This window comes from Etheostoma cragini, chromosome 20, assembly GCF_013103735.1.
Source record: "Etheostoma cragini isolate CJK2018 chromosome 20, CSU_Ecrag_1.0, whole genome shotgun sequence".
Classification (NCBI taxonomy): domain Eukaryota; kingdom Metazoa; phylum Chordata; class Actinopteri; order Perciformes; family Percidae; genus Etheostoma; species Etheostoma cragini.
This window is the reverse complement of record NC_048426.1, coordinates 4,525,880-4,539,320: the sequence shown is the minus strand read 5'-3', so window position 1 is coordinate 4,539,320 and position 13,441 is coordinate 4,525,880. Positions and strand designations below refer to the sequence as shown.

Sequence of the window (13,441 nt, the reverse complement as noted above, 5' to 3'; positions counted from 1 at the left end):
TGAGAGGTAATTCTGAGTAAAGTCCCTAACGGCCCCTCATATATTTAAATGTGATGTTCCCCATTTTCTGTGAAAACATTTCCTGGTGCTTTGAAATTCCAGTCCAGCAGCAAGAGATGCAACGCCCACGAGGAGGTCAGACAGGTAAAGTAATGACAAGTATCAGGAAGAACGATCCATCGCATAACATGACAGGAAACAGAAGAGAAGAGCATCTTTAGCTTTCCAACATGAGCAGGCCTTACCATCAAGGTAAGAGTGGGTGTTTTTGTTTTTTTGGTGCATTCAACACAAGTGGAATTTTTTTTTGCTCCCTTTATTCAAGAGTAATTTATATATTCCTACAAATATTTTGCTTTGACATACTCTGATATACTTTGATGTAATTATTCTTTCAGTATTGTAGTGAAGCATCAAAGTCCTTTAGTAGTGAATTATGAAGTTAAAGAAGCATGACGCTGAATGAATTCATGTTTAAGTGATACACGTGACCATTTTGAGATAAAATGGATGAATTGTGATTTTACTTTATCCTATTTTTCCTCCATCAGTGTTTATCTATAGTGGTGCCTGCCCAGGGGAGCGTATCTATGCTCCCAGGGTCCTTTTCTCCAGTTCAATATTCTGTTAACCCTCCTATTGGGTTTGGGCCGTTTCATAAGTTTATCATAAAAAATCCCTCCTAATCCTAACCTGTTTGGAAATGGCAGTACTACCCAAAAATAATTATTGTACTTGTAACGGAGCTCCTGGGATCATGGAACGCTGGAATAGTACTCTGGGAACATAAGAATGCAGCATGTTGCAGTCATTTTTTCCTGTAAAAAGTAGTGTAAGGGATTACAATTTTACATTCAGTACGTACATTCCAGTTAAATCCAGATACTTTGCAATTTTTTTTTGGTGGCTGTGGTTGGGTTTGCCTGAGGCAACAGCAGTTTTCTTACCAGTCGGTTGCTTTTGCTTTTGGACAGCTACTAAACCAGATTTACCAGCTTGAGAGTGTGTACTGTCAAAAGTACTGCTGCATTCATGCCCCAGAGCTAAGATAGATGGCAGAAATTTAATCCAAGCCATGGGTGGACAGTGTGGAATGGAATGGATTTGGAATTGATTAAAGGCACCTTTTACGAACTGGTAGAGCGGTCGTCTCAGTCCCTGGCCCTACAGTCTACGAGTCAAAGTGTCTGTGGGCAAGATGCTGAACCCCCCAATTGCTCCTGATGCTGCACCATTGGTGTGTGAATGTGTGTGTGAATGTTTATCTGATGAGCTGTTGGCACCTTGTGTGGCAGCCATGGCTATGGATGTGCGTGTGTGAATGGTTCCTCTAGCGTGTAAAGACAGATTTCAAATCTATCGACTCAAATTTCGTCTGTGCCATCTTAAGACCTTAGTGTTAGAAGTTATTAAAAGAGAAACTTTACGTGGTGGGGCGGCCATTTAGTGTGTTTCACCAACGAAACAGGAAGTGGGTGTAACTCAAGTGTACGTTGCCCAATCAGCTCAAACATGTTCAGGATTCATTAGAGTCCAACCCTGAGGACATCTCAAAGTCCTAGCGCCTCCTAGTGGCAACAGGAAGTAAGCCCTAAACTATAGGTGCTATGCTTTAACAAACTCATCTAAAGACCTCAACGATGAAAAGTTGTTAAACGCAAAACTTTTCGTCCAACGGCGTGGGCGTGGCGGCCATTTTGAGAATTTCTTGATTAACAAAGAAGTTGCTGGAACTTCAGTGTACATTGTCATATCTGCCCGAAATTTCTCACGCTTCAGAAGAATCCAAGCCTGAGGACATAGTCAGGCCAAAATTGACTTTCGGTCATAGCACCCCCCGCTGGCAACAGGAAATCTGCTTTATATGACAAACATCATCCAATTTACATGAAACTTATAATGTGTGGGCTCAACGTGATACTGAGCCACCCCCTATACTTTAACCATGCCCACTCACTCAGGCCAGAGAGTTCCTTTTTTTTTTAAAGATTTTTGGGGGATTTTTCCCTTTATTTGACAGACAGTGGATAGATATGTGAAATGGGGAGAAAGAGATGGGGGATGACACGCAGCGAAGGGCCACAGGGTGGATTCGAACCCGGGCCGCTGCAGGACTCAACATGGGGCAAGCCCACTTACTGAGTGAGCTATAAGCCGCCCCAGAGAGAGTTCCTTTTTGATTGATGATTTCACCCGCCACCTATGCTTTAGCCACACCCCTTTTATAACTAATAACCCGTTTGATGTTAGCTATTCATACTTTGCAGTCACATGATCACCATGGATACGTGGCGGCAAAGAAACGCCAAGACAATGGCGACGAACAGGGGCCAGCTAGAGGAATTGCAGCCTTGCAGATTTCCAATACTACAATCAATAAACTATATAGACCATGTGTCACCAAATGTTAAAATTAGATATCATGAAAAGATTAACCTACTCAGAACTTGTGGTCCGTACACAGCACACGCTGATGTGAAGCTGGCAAAGTCTCTGCCAGACTATTTACATCTATCTTACAGAGAATCCATCACTTCACATTGCACAAAAAATGAAAGCCTACAAAAGTATGGATAACTGTCTTTTTTTGTCGTATGGGAGGTGAGAAAACATGAATAGCTTCAAAATCAAAGCAAAGGTCGGTGTTACTAGCTAGCTACCCGCTACCGTTTGCTAATCTGTTCCGTTGTTTGATGAAGTCTTTATCTGAATACGAAGCGCTACACCCTGCCTACACTAAAATATTATACAAATGATATCCCGATCATTAACAAACTCAATGTTGAAAGACTATAAAGCGCCCACCGTATGATTTTAACAGTGTGTACATGTGTATGCGTGTGTCTGCGTCTGTATAATCTGTACAGCCAATGTTACCACGTAGCTTGTATCTGTAACCATGGTTACCATGCCTGTTCGTATCTGTCTCGTTTTAACCAGTCCCGCCAGGATTTTGCTGTCTTTTTGAGATTGTTACGGCCCAAAATATTCGATTTTGCAGGAGCTTTTGTAAAAAAAAAAACGTGCGCTAAAAGTTGCGTTTTCTGGTTTCCGGTTTGTGGACCGACGAGACGAACCACATGACCATTCCCACTTTAACCCTTGTTTTGTGTGGTTCTGTGAACCTGTTTTCAATGTTTGCGTCTGTACAGTAAGTGTGAGTGTCCGAGTTTGTTACTTAGGTTTACGGTTAGTGCATGCAATTGCACAACAACTATCTGGCTTTGTGTCCTTTTCACCTCAAAACACCAACTTTCGTAAAGTAAAACTGGCGACGTCCTGGCAAGACGATTATCTTACTAGGTTTCGTTGCTAGGCGACTGATGTTCTTGCCTGCCAGCTAGTAGTTGTGAGTTCCCATGCAAAGTATGAATTGTGAGAGGTATCATTAAACTCAACAAAGAGTTCCGTTTTCATTGGTCATGGTTTAGCCCGCCCCCTATGCACTAGCCACGCCTCCTTTCATAGCTAAACAACTGCATGACGTATAGTCTTGTGTAAGGTATCACTGAACTCAGCACCGAGTTGCCTTTTATTGGTGATGATTGGTAGGGTCTGAGTGCCGTGCAAATGCACATCCTCAAGGAAACTTCAGGTGCTCTCTGAGGTCTTCAGGGCTGTTCCCAGAACAAGTTTTAAAACCAGAGGTGACTGAGCCTGTGGTGGCTCCAAGGGTCTGGAACTCTCTCCCTTTAGCCTTGAGAGCTTTGGATTCTGTGGAAACGTTTTAAGAAACACTTGAAGATACATCTTTTTAGACAAGCTTTTAACTATCAATATGGCTTAGTATTTAATGTGTTGCTGATTTGTTTTAGTGTAAAGCACCCTTTTTGTCTGTGAAAGGTGCTATATAAATAAAGTTTACTTACTTACTTAAATACATACTCAAATTAAAACCCACAAAACAAACACAATTCCAATGTAAATGTAGTTTAGAGAAACTCTCATTTTAGGGGAAAACGCCAAAAGCAGACTTTACCATTAGGCAGGCGGGCAACAGCTATTGTACTTTTTGGATATGAAAAGTATTGAATGTTACTATTCTAAGTCATTTTACCCCAAAATAATGTACAGAAAGCCCTTCAAAATTATTAAAAAATATATATACTTATGACTGTGCTTTGAGGTACGTTTTCTCTCGTTTCTCTCGTTTGGATGGAATCCAATCAGCAGCGACGTGTATGTAAACCCATGACAAAAAGACGTCCGGGTGTTCAACACACCACCATTACAGTTTCAATCAATGGTTTGCTACGTTTTGTCATGACTTAACATGCCTTGTTGAATGAATGTGAATGCAGCTTTGCAGTAATGGTACGCTCGATTTTCCCTGGAAGCCAGAGCAGGGAATGATGTCACACACGAGTTGACCGCGTTCCAAATAAAACAAGTTGGATTAACCGTTATTTCACAGTGTGGTTTGTTCGTTTTCTGAGTCGGAAATTTGCTTTTAGGATGCATTCCAGATGAAGTTTTCAACGTGGGAACGAAGACATTTTGATTTTGAATTCATGGGTGTTTGTTTTGAAAGCCTGCGGTACCACACTCCGCCTGATATGTTATGCCCAGCGGGGGATACTGTTTGACTAAAACGCAAATATCACTAAAACCAATAGTTAGGAGAAACGATAAAAATAAAAGTGTGTTTTTTGTGTGTTTTCTTTGCAAGCAGCGTAGGGTTTTGATTGACATATGTTAATTGGGTATTGTGATTGATGAATGGTTGAGAGAAGACGGTGACACAAGCTAGTTAAGTTTTAGAGCAACACTGTTAAAACCTTTTTTCTTACGGACACCCTTAAGGGCCACTGTCCTTAAATGATAAATGGCAATGTTGTGTTGTGAATGATGAATGGAAGACATAGTCAGTCATATCACGACTGTTTAAATTAAATCGATAATTAATGTGTGTTATTTCCACCCTTCATAGCACACAAACTCTCTCTTTGACAACATAGGCCTGCGTGACGAACAGTGTATTTCTGTCTGACAGGGTTCGGAGGTGCTACCGAAGTAAATGAAAGGAGGATTGTTCTAGTCGGGAAGACCGGAGTGGGAAAGAGCGCTGTAGGAAACACCATCCTGGGGAGAGAAGCGTTTGAGTCTGAGCTGTCTCCGTCTTCCATGACGTCTGAATGTCAGAAGGCTAAGGGGGATGTCGGTGGTCGGAAGGTCGCCATCATTGACACTCCGGGGCTGTTTGACACTAATTTCACCAAAGAAGAAGTGTTGAAGAGGATCAAAATGTGCATCTCTCTGTCTGCTCCTGGTCCTCACGCCTTCCTGGTGGTTCTCAAGCTGGGCAGGTTCACCCAGGAGGAGAAGGAAACCGTCCAGATGATTCAGACCACTTTTGGTGAAGATGCAGCTAAATACACCATGGTGGTGTTCACACATGGAGACCAGCTAAGGAGGCAAAGCATTGAGGGCTATATTTCAGAGAATTCTGACCTGCAAGCCATCATTCAGAAGTGCTCCAATCGATACCATGTCCTTAACAACGAAATCAAAGACATTAAACAAACCAGTAAGCTTCTGGACAAAATTGACAAGATGTCTATGGCCAACGGTGGAAGCTATTACACCAATGAAATGTTCATTAGAGCAGAGGCAGCCATAGAAAAGGAGAAAATGCGACTCCTGGCGGAGTTGGAAGCACAGAGGCAGAGAGAGCTGGATGAACTGAGAGACAAATGTGCGGAAGAGGCCTACCGTAAGGAGGAGATCCGGGTGAATACAAGATACATGCATGAAGCCAGAGCTCAAGCTGAAAGATCCAATGACTTCATCGCTGCTCCGGTAATTGCTATAGCAACAGGCTGTGGTGCTGCTGTCGGAGGTCTGCTTGGAGTTGCTGGAGGTCCAATTGGTATAGCAGTAGGAGTCGCAGCTGGAGCAGCTGTTGGAGCAGCCATCGGTGCCATATCAGTGAAAGTTTCAGAGCATTGCCATGTGCAATAAGGACTGTAGCTCACAAAGTTAAATATTGATGTTTACAACATGATTATTTTTTTAGGATAAATCTAGTCCCCTAGTCTTGTGTAATCTTGTTGCACATATAATTTATACATTAAAGATGTTTTGTTGATGTTTTGTTTTGTACCTGAAATAGGAGTTAATTGACTTGTAATATGCCGTACCTTGAACAGAATCTTGTCTGTAGGCTATTATATTTGAGTGACAATTAAAATTATGAATGAAATTACCATAATGGATTTGGTCTGAATGATGTCTATGCTATTTGAGCTAATTATTGGGGCAGCTGTGAGAAGTAGATAGGTTGTCCAATAATAACAAGGTTGGTGGTTCGATCACCGACTCTAGTATCTCGAGGTAAATGTTTCCAGTGGTGGACAAAGAAGCATATTACACTGACATAGCACAGACAGTAAAGACACATTAACTTGGCCAAGTGATACGGTAGTCCAGTCTGCCTGAGTCACTGATAAATTAACTGAATGAGATTTCTGAAGTTCAGTCGACCATGGCTCTGAAATATCAGACAAAACGTCTTTTGCACACCAAGTCCGCATTTTTCGTCCAAACTTGCCGCATGTTGAAAAATAAACACGATCTTGCATTGTGTCAATCACGTGCACAAAACGTTCTTCCGTTTTCAGGACAGGTTTGATTTCCTGCGTTTTTCCCCTGCATCCAGGGATCGGGGTTGGTAGGTTCTGATTGCAAAACAAAGGATGTATGAAAGATTAGATAGCAAGTTTCAAGTGATTAGGTAACAAGTTCCAGGACTTTGGTCCTTTAAAAGACAAAGATGTTTAGCAGAATGATACCTACAAATGACCTTTGACTTTTTTTGCCACCTAAATGTGAGAGGGCCACAAAAATCATCCTCACGCGAATTTTCGTAACTAATAGAATTCAAAAACGAGAAATATGGACTTGAGGTGCAATGGCCTTAAAGGATCCATGACAGGTGCTTTTTGGATGCTTTTATATAGACCCTAGTGGTTTCTTAATACTGTATCTGAAGTCTCTTTTATATAGACCCTAGTGGTCTCCTAATGCTGTATCTAAAGTCTCTTTTATATAGACCTTAGTGGTCTCCTAATGCTGTATCTGAAGTCTCTTTTATATAGACCTTAGTGGTCTCCTAATACTGTATCTGAAGTCTCTTTTATATAATCCTTAGTAGTCAATAATACTGTATCTAAAGTCTCTTTTATATAGACCTTAGTGGTCCGCTAATACTGTATCTGAAGTTTCTTTCCCAAAGTTCGAACTTGGTCCTACAATGAGCTTTCCTTAGGACGTGCCATTTCTGTGTCTGTAGCTTCAAATGCTATTGGGGGGGCAGAGCAGGATACCCAGGGCTCGGTTTACACCTATCGCCATTTCTAGCCACTGGGGGGCCATAGGCAGGCCAGGGGAACTCATATTAATGTTAAAAAACCTCATAAAGTGAAATTTTCATGCCATGGGACTTTAACTGTACTCAGTATTAATACATCCGTGGCACTGTCCAAGGTGCTGCAGTAGCAGGCGGAGAAGTGGCAGTTCATAGAAGTGATGGGGTCCAGAGAATGAAGTCATACTATGTGTTTTAATCCAAGCTTCTCTCCTTCAGTGCAGATTGTGCATGTGGCCGTGAAAAAAAAACGTAGCTCTTTCACGTATTGGGAAACGGTCTGTGAGAGCGTGGAGGATATTTGGAGTACAGCCTCACTACAAAACTGCATTTATACATAACTACATTTTATGCTTACTGTGCTATTGTCAGCTTTGAATTTAAGTTTTTTTTTTGTCTGAAAATCTCCAAAGTATACGTAAATGTGTTTACTCCTGTTTGTATTTTCAAATACAGATGACGGTGCAGAATGTGTTTCTTAGCGCAAATCTGCATATATGGTTTAGACAATGCCAGCAGCAAAAGAACAAATAGCTGAAAACAAAGCTGTTGCTATGCTTTATCCCTACAGGATCCCGGAAGCAGAAGAAAAGTAATGAACTCAGAATCATTTTGGTGGGGAAGACAGGAGCAGGGAAGAGCGCAGCAGGAAACACCATCTTGGGGAGACAAGCATTTGAGTCTGAACTGTGTTCTTCTTCCTGGACAACCCAATGCAAGAGAGCTGAGGGAGAAGTTGGAGGCCGAACGGTCGCCGTCATTGACACTCCGGGGCTGTTTGACACTAATTTCACCCAAGAAGAAGTTTTGAAGAAGATCAAGCTGTGCATGTCTCTGTCTGCTCCTGGTCCTCACGCCTTCCTGGTGGTTCTCCAGCTGGGCAGGTTCACCCAGGAGGAGAAGGAAACCGTCCAGATGATTCAGACCACTTTTGGTGAAGATGCAGCTAAATACACCATGGTGGTGTTCACACATGGAGACAAGCTAAAGAAACAAACAATTGAAAGCTTTGTATCAAAGAGCGAAGAACTCACAGAGCTCATTCAGGTATGCTACGGGAGATATCACGTCCTCAACAACCGAGACAACGACCAGGTACAGTCTGATCAGCTCCTGGAGAAAATTGTCAGAATGACACTAGAGAATGGTGGAGGCCACTACACCACAAAAATGTTCAGAAAAGCAAAAAAGGCCTCAAAGAAAGAAAAACAAAGACTTTCAAAGGAAGTGAAGGCAGTAGAGCAGCAGAGGCGGAGCACCCTGAAGGCTGAAGTTAAGAGAGAAATGAATTTAACAGGAGGGTCAACGAAACATGGCAAATGTCTCCTGCAGTAGGAGATGGAGGAATTCAGACGCATGAACTTTGCATGTGTCACTTTCCACATTGATGTGGCATTTATTGTGCAGGATATCTTCTAGTTAGTATACTGTAACCACCCATTTATTGAGTATGTAGGATTTTCTCAGTTTTCAAAAATAGGCTACAAAACATTAAATAATATAATACAGCCAGCTTATTTTATGATCTGGGTGAATCCTCAGTTCTGATTGGCTGCAGGGGGTTCCCTAAAATGTGGTATAGGACACCTACTTAGTAGCTCTACTTACCTGCTGAAACTATCCTAAAGGAATTGTAGACTTTTGTCAATGAATGTCCTAAATAAACGATAAAACTAAAATGTAAAATCTGAATCTCTTTTTTAATGACACTTCGTCCTCTAAACATTACAGGATGGTGTTGTTGTGAGCTTCTTTTTTAATCTTTCTACTCTCATGTCATCTAAGTGACTGGAGCGATTGTTTGAAAATCTACATGTGTCTCATTAAACCTTTACAACACTGGACTAACTCGGCTTTGTGTCGCTTAGTCCTCAGAGATCTCTTAACTAGTAGATGAGAGGATACGAAAATACAAATACCTTTCATTGCAACGCTACACACAAGCTGCAAGAAGTAAGTTCCACTCTACACTGAATTTGCCGTTATGGGCGTTGCCATCTTGGTTCACCTGTTTGCCCCAACCAGATGAACGGCACCAAATACGCCGCTCTATACACCAGATCTTCCTCCACTAGACACTGGTTGGTCAGTTTTCAGTGTGGATAGCTTTATAATTACAGTAAAAGACAAATGTGTAGTTAAGGCTTGTTGGGACGGTATTAAGTGTATACAAACTCCTACAGGTTACATCTTTTTTGAAAAGTACATTTTGGGAATAAACAGCATTTGCAAATAGATTGTAATAAGCGTATGTGTGACTTATCTTAAAACAGGCGCTTTATGCAGGAACAAAAGACTGGACAGAAATGGCTAAATAAAATAACACCAAGCACTTTTTTGCACAAGTTTCATTCACTCCAACCAGTGTCCCGACCAGAAGTTCTTCAGATACATTATCTAGTATAAAAAAGGTGAAAAATAATATCTAGACAAGTGAATGCTAAAGCCAAATTTACCTGCTTCATCTGCAGTCAATGTTCAAAGGCAATCCGATGAAACAATAGTAGCGACTTGTAATTCAACATTTCAGCCCTTAAACGTTACAAGCAAAACATTAAACCATATTGAAACATCCTTTAATTCCATAAAAAAACAGTGCAAAATTTTTCACAATTGTATCCGACAGCAAATGACAAGGGTGCATGTGTTATGTTACATTATGTGCTCATTTGTTATGTCAATTCTTGTGTGAAAACTTTGAAAATTGTTAAAGAGGAAAAAAAAATTTAATCTAGATTTAGCACACTTTAGTGTTAAACTAAATTGATCACAATGCTCACAGTTGGTTTAAAATCATTATTTCACAGTTTAAGGGTCTGTACTCGAAATACTTAAAAGCGGGATGGGATTCCACACTTCTCTCTCAGATTTTTCCCCAGTTCTTGAAATACTAACGTGCACGTGCACCCAGAACGGCTATCAAAAACAGAAAACAGAGAAGCTTGGATTGCAACACACACACACAGAGGGAGTAGGACTTCATTTCTGCTCAGGACGCCACTATATCTTTACATAGTACATTTTTGTCCGCTGCTATGTTTATGATCTGAATGTCGAGTTCAGGCCCTTCAAACCATTCACTATTCTGCCACCACTGCAAAGTTATCAAACTGAGCGAGTTCAAATGAGCGTGTTCCTATGGCTGCCCAGCCATTCTTTGGTGTCAGAACGACAGCATTCTTCCACAGTGGGTATCCATTTAGCAGCCCTGATGCATACTGACCCTGAAGGAGAGAGGAATCAAAGGGACAAGTTAAAGGAAATGGGTTTACTATGGACACTTACCAACTTTATTAGATGCAGTATGACTTTATAGACTATCTGCTTGCTCATGCTGATGATCAGTCACATGGATGTGACAAAAATAAAAGCGTGCAGATTTTGAGAGGTTCTGCTACCGTGTGACTACATCGTAACCCACATCACCAAGTTAGCGTGGAAACCAGCTGAATCTGCAAGCCCATGTTTCATTTGAGAGATAGGTCCGGCCCCCTCCCTTTCAAACTGAATTCCATCCAAAGAGAGACTGGATGGACCAATTAGGACCGTTTCTTACATTGGGAAGGTTTAGGACAATGACAAAAGAGCGTGTTGTTGGAAATGATGAAACTGGCAATCTCCGTCCAGTGTAACACGGCAGGCTCCCTAAACTGCTGATAGAATATCAATTCAGATTGTCTTATTGTATTATATATTTCTCAGAAACACATTTTAGTGTACAATTAATTTTTTATTTTTTAAGTTTGTGTTTGTTTCCTGCTTCAAAAATGGACTGAACACCGCTCTAAATTGCATTGTTTGTAATACCGATTAGTTTTAGGTCATGTGTCCTCGCTCCTTGATTGGAGTGTCAGTACAAAACCTTTCCAAACATTAAGAACCTAAAGTCTCCACTTACTTTCACAGTCAGTGATAAGGTGTTCCAACCATGTGCTCGGGTCCCAGACTGTCCCTCTGAAAGTACAGTCTGTCCAGCTGTTGACAGAAGAAAAGAACCAAACAGTCTAACACACCAGATGAGAGGAATTTACTGAGGTCTATTGTTCATTGTGAGACAGATTAACACTTGGCTGGTTTTGGACATTTTTTTGACAAAAACAAACAGAATTTGGCCTGCCTCAATCTTTAAATGTCTACCCAAAAATCTGATAAAACATTTTTCCATTGAAAGATTTCTTCATTATTGGTCTCCATAATAAAAATGTGTACTACTGACCGAGATCATTGGTAACTATGTATGTGCCATCTGCAAACACCCAGAAGAAGACTCCTTTAGCGCTGCGGACCGACTGGCCTCCTTTATCCACCCTGGCTGCTATGAACACCCCCCCGGTCTTAACGCTCTCCATGAAGACATCACATGTAACCGTCAGATTCTGCCTGTAACAGAACAGTGTGTTGGCACGTTGGATAGAAATCAGACACAGTCCTGGACTTTAGACAATGAAGTTAGCATTTTAGTCTCACTTGGACACCAGCGCTGAAATGAACACTATGAGGTCAGTGTTTTCCCTGGGTTTGTTAAGGACTTTTGTATATTTCACGGAGGGTTTAAGAAAATGTGATGTTTTTCAATAGAAATGAATCATCAATTTCATATCCTTTTGGAGAAATATTATCACCACATCTGTGTCTCAAGCTAGAGCAGATAAATAAATAACACGGAAAAAGCTTAAAGACTTGCTAAAGAGGTCCACTGGAGACCGAATTACAACCATTACATCAGAGTATTTCTGATTGTCATTTAGTTAGTTTTGATGGTCACACTGATATTGAATGTAATTTAGCTTCAGTGGTGCAAAAAACATCTTTGACATCACCAAGGCCTAATAATGGTAGGTTAAACCCTGGAGGTACTTAAAGGCCCATCCCCTCACCACTGATAGTCCCCTATTACACTGAGGGTCTGGTCGGCATCAGCCGCCCATGTGACGGGCCTCTCAGTCAGAACCTGTCGTAAGGTGAAGACGTGAGGCCCAGGGTCTGTCATGTTGATGTAGTACTCAAACACTCCCGTCTGGTCAGCAAAGTGTGGAGCTTCTGAGAAGGAAGGGTTTGCTACAGGAGGTTGGACACACAGATGGAGAAGATGGAGACTATTAAGGCCTTTTTCCTTCCATTTGTTTTCCAAAGACAGAGTTAAAGGGGAAATACAAGAATTATATAAAACACTGACAAAGATACATTTGAGAAAGCTCAGTTCGAAGCCTTGTCTTAACATGTAACAACTTTTTACAAATAAAAGCTTTTCTGTATTAAACTTATATCATGACTTTTATTCTGTTTTTGTAAATACCATTTTTACCCAAATGATTTAAATCTCTGGTTTCACTTGAGCAAAACCTCATCTATTGCACTTAATGTGTAATATAAGAGAGGTTGATCTTGTAAAACAATTACTTTTTCCTTAAAACATTTCCTTATCAGGTATATCAGAATCGCATGGTATTGCAAGAGTTCAATGACCAAACAATAAAAAGTTGAGGTTTTGTATATGCCATACTTACGAACATTAAAGTTGTCCTTGTAGACTTTAGGGAAGCGAGCAGAGGGAGGGGAGTCAGGGTAACGGCCTTTCTGTCCAGTTGTAATTGTGGTTAATGTGTAAACCTCATCTTCAGCAAGGTTTAAGGTGAATGATCCATCTAAAAGCTGAAATCATCATAAAGATGTAAAAAAATAAACTTGTAGCACGATGCCAACATGTCTTGTTCCCTCTTGAATGTCTGAAGTGCCTTTTTTACCTTCAGTGGAGATAGTTTCTCAAAGAAGAAGGGCTTTTTTGTTTTGAAGTTGAACTGTGATCGCCATACTTGGAGTTCCTTAATGGAGGCCTAGAAAAAAGAAATAACCTAGAATGAGACAAACACATCACTCACTAATTTTAAACAGTGTGAGGACGACCTCAGAGGAACTTACAAAGGATCCCTTCAGCCGGAAAGTTGCATTCTGGGATGTCACATTGAAGGGGAGGAGTGGAGGTCTTATGCACACTGAATGATCATGAGTCTGTAAAGGAAAAGGTGACAGTGAAATTTGAGTGGTCTTGTGTAACCGTATTTAATGCATCTGCTA

The 13,441-nt window shown here is 41.0% G+C and overlaps 2 protein-coding genes across 4 annotated transcripts in view; one reads left to right on the top strand and one right to left on the bottom strand.

Annotated features, from left to right (window-relative positions):
- galcb (galactosylceramidase b) overlaps nt 1-13,441 on the bottom strand; it is a 379,778-nt gene that overhangs the window by 356,978 nt on the left and 9,359 nt on the right. For 2 of the 3 annotated variants that reach the window (XM_034858491.1, XM_034858490.1), the window contains exons 11-17: nt 13,286-13,375; nt 13,111-13,200; nt 12,874-13,018; nt 12,244-12,424; nt 11,583-11,746; nt 11,265-11,341; nt 9,890-10,590 (exon numbers count right to left, since the gene is read on the bottom strand). In XM_034858491.1, coding sequence (XP_034714382.1) covers nt 10,447-10,590; nt 11,265-11,341; nt 11,583-11,746; nt 12,244-12,424; nt 12,874-13,018; nt 13,111-13,200; nt 13,286-13,375 — 891 coding nt within the window. In that variant the 3' untranslated portion in view covers nt 9,890-10,446. Of the gene's footprint in view, nt 1-9,889; nt 10,591-11,264; nt 11,342-11,582; nt 11,747-12,243; nt 12,425-12,873; nt 13,019-13,110; nt 13,201-13,285; nt 13,376-13,441 lie in introns of those variants that run through there. The other variant, XR_004654839.1, reaches the window with a different exon arrangement.
- On the top strand, nt 136-9,165 carry LOC117936258. The gene is made up of 3 exons (XM_034859133.1): nt 136-252; nt 4,994-5,956; nt 7,938-9,165. Exons 1-3 carry the CDS (start codon nt 231-233, stop codon nt 8,699-8,701), a joined length of 1,749 nt encoding a protein of 582 aa, XP_034715024.1. The 5' UTR covers nt 136-230; the 3' UTR covers nt 8,702-9,165.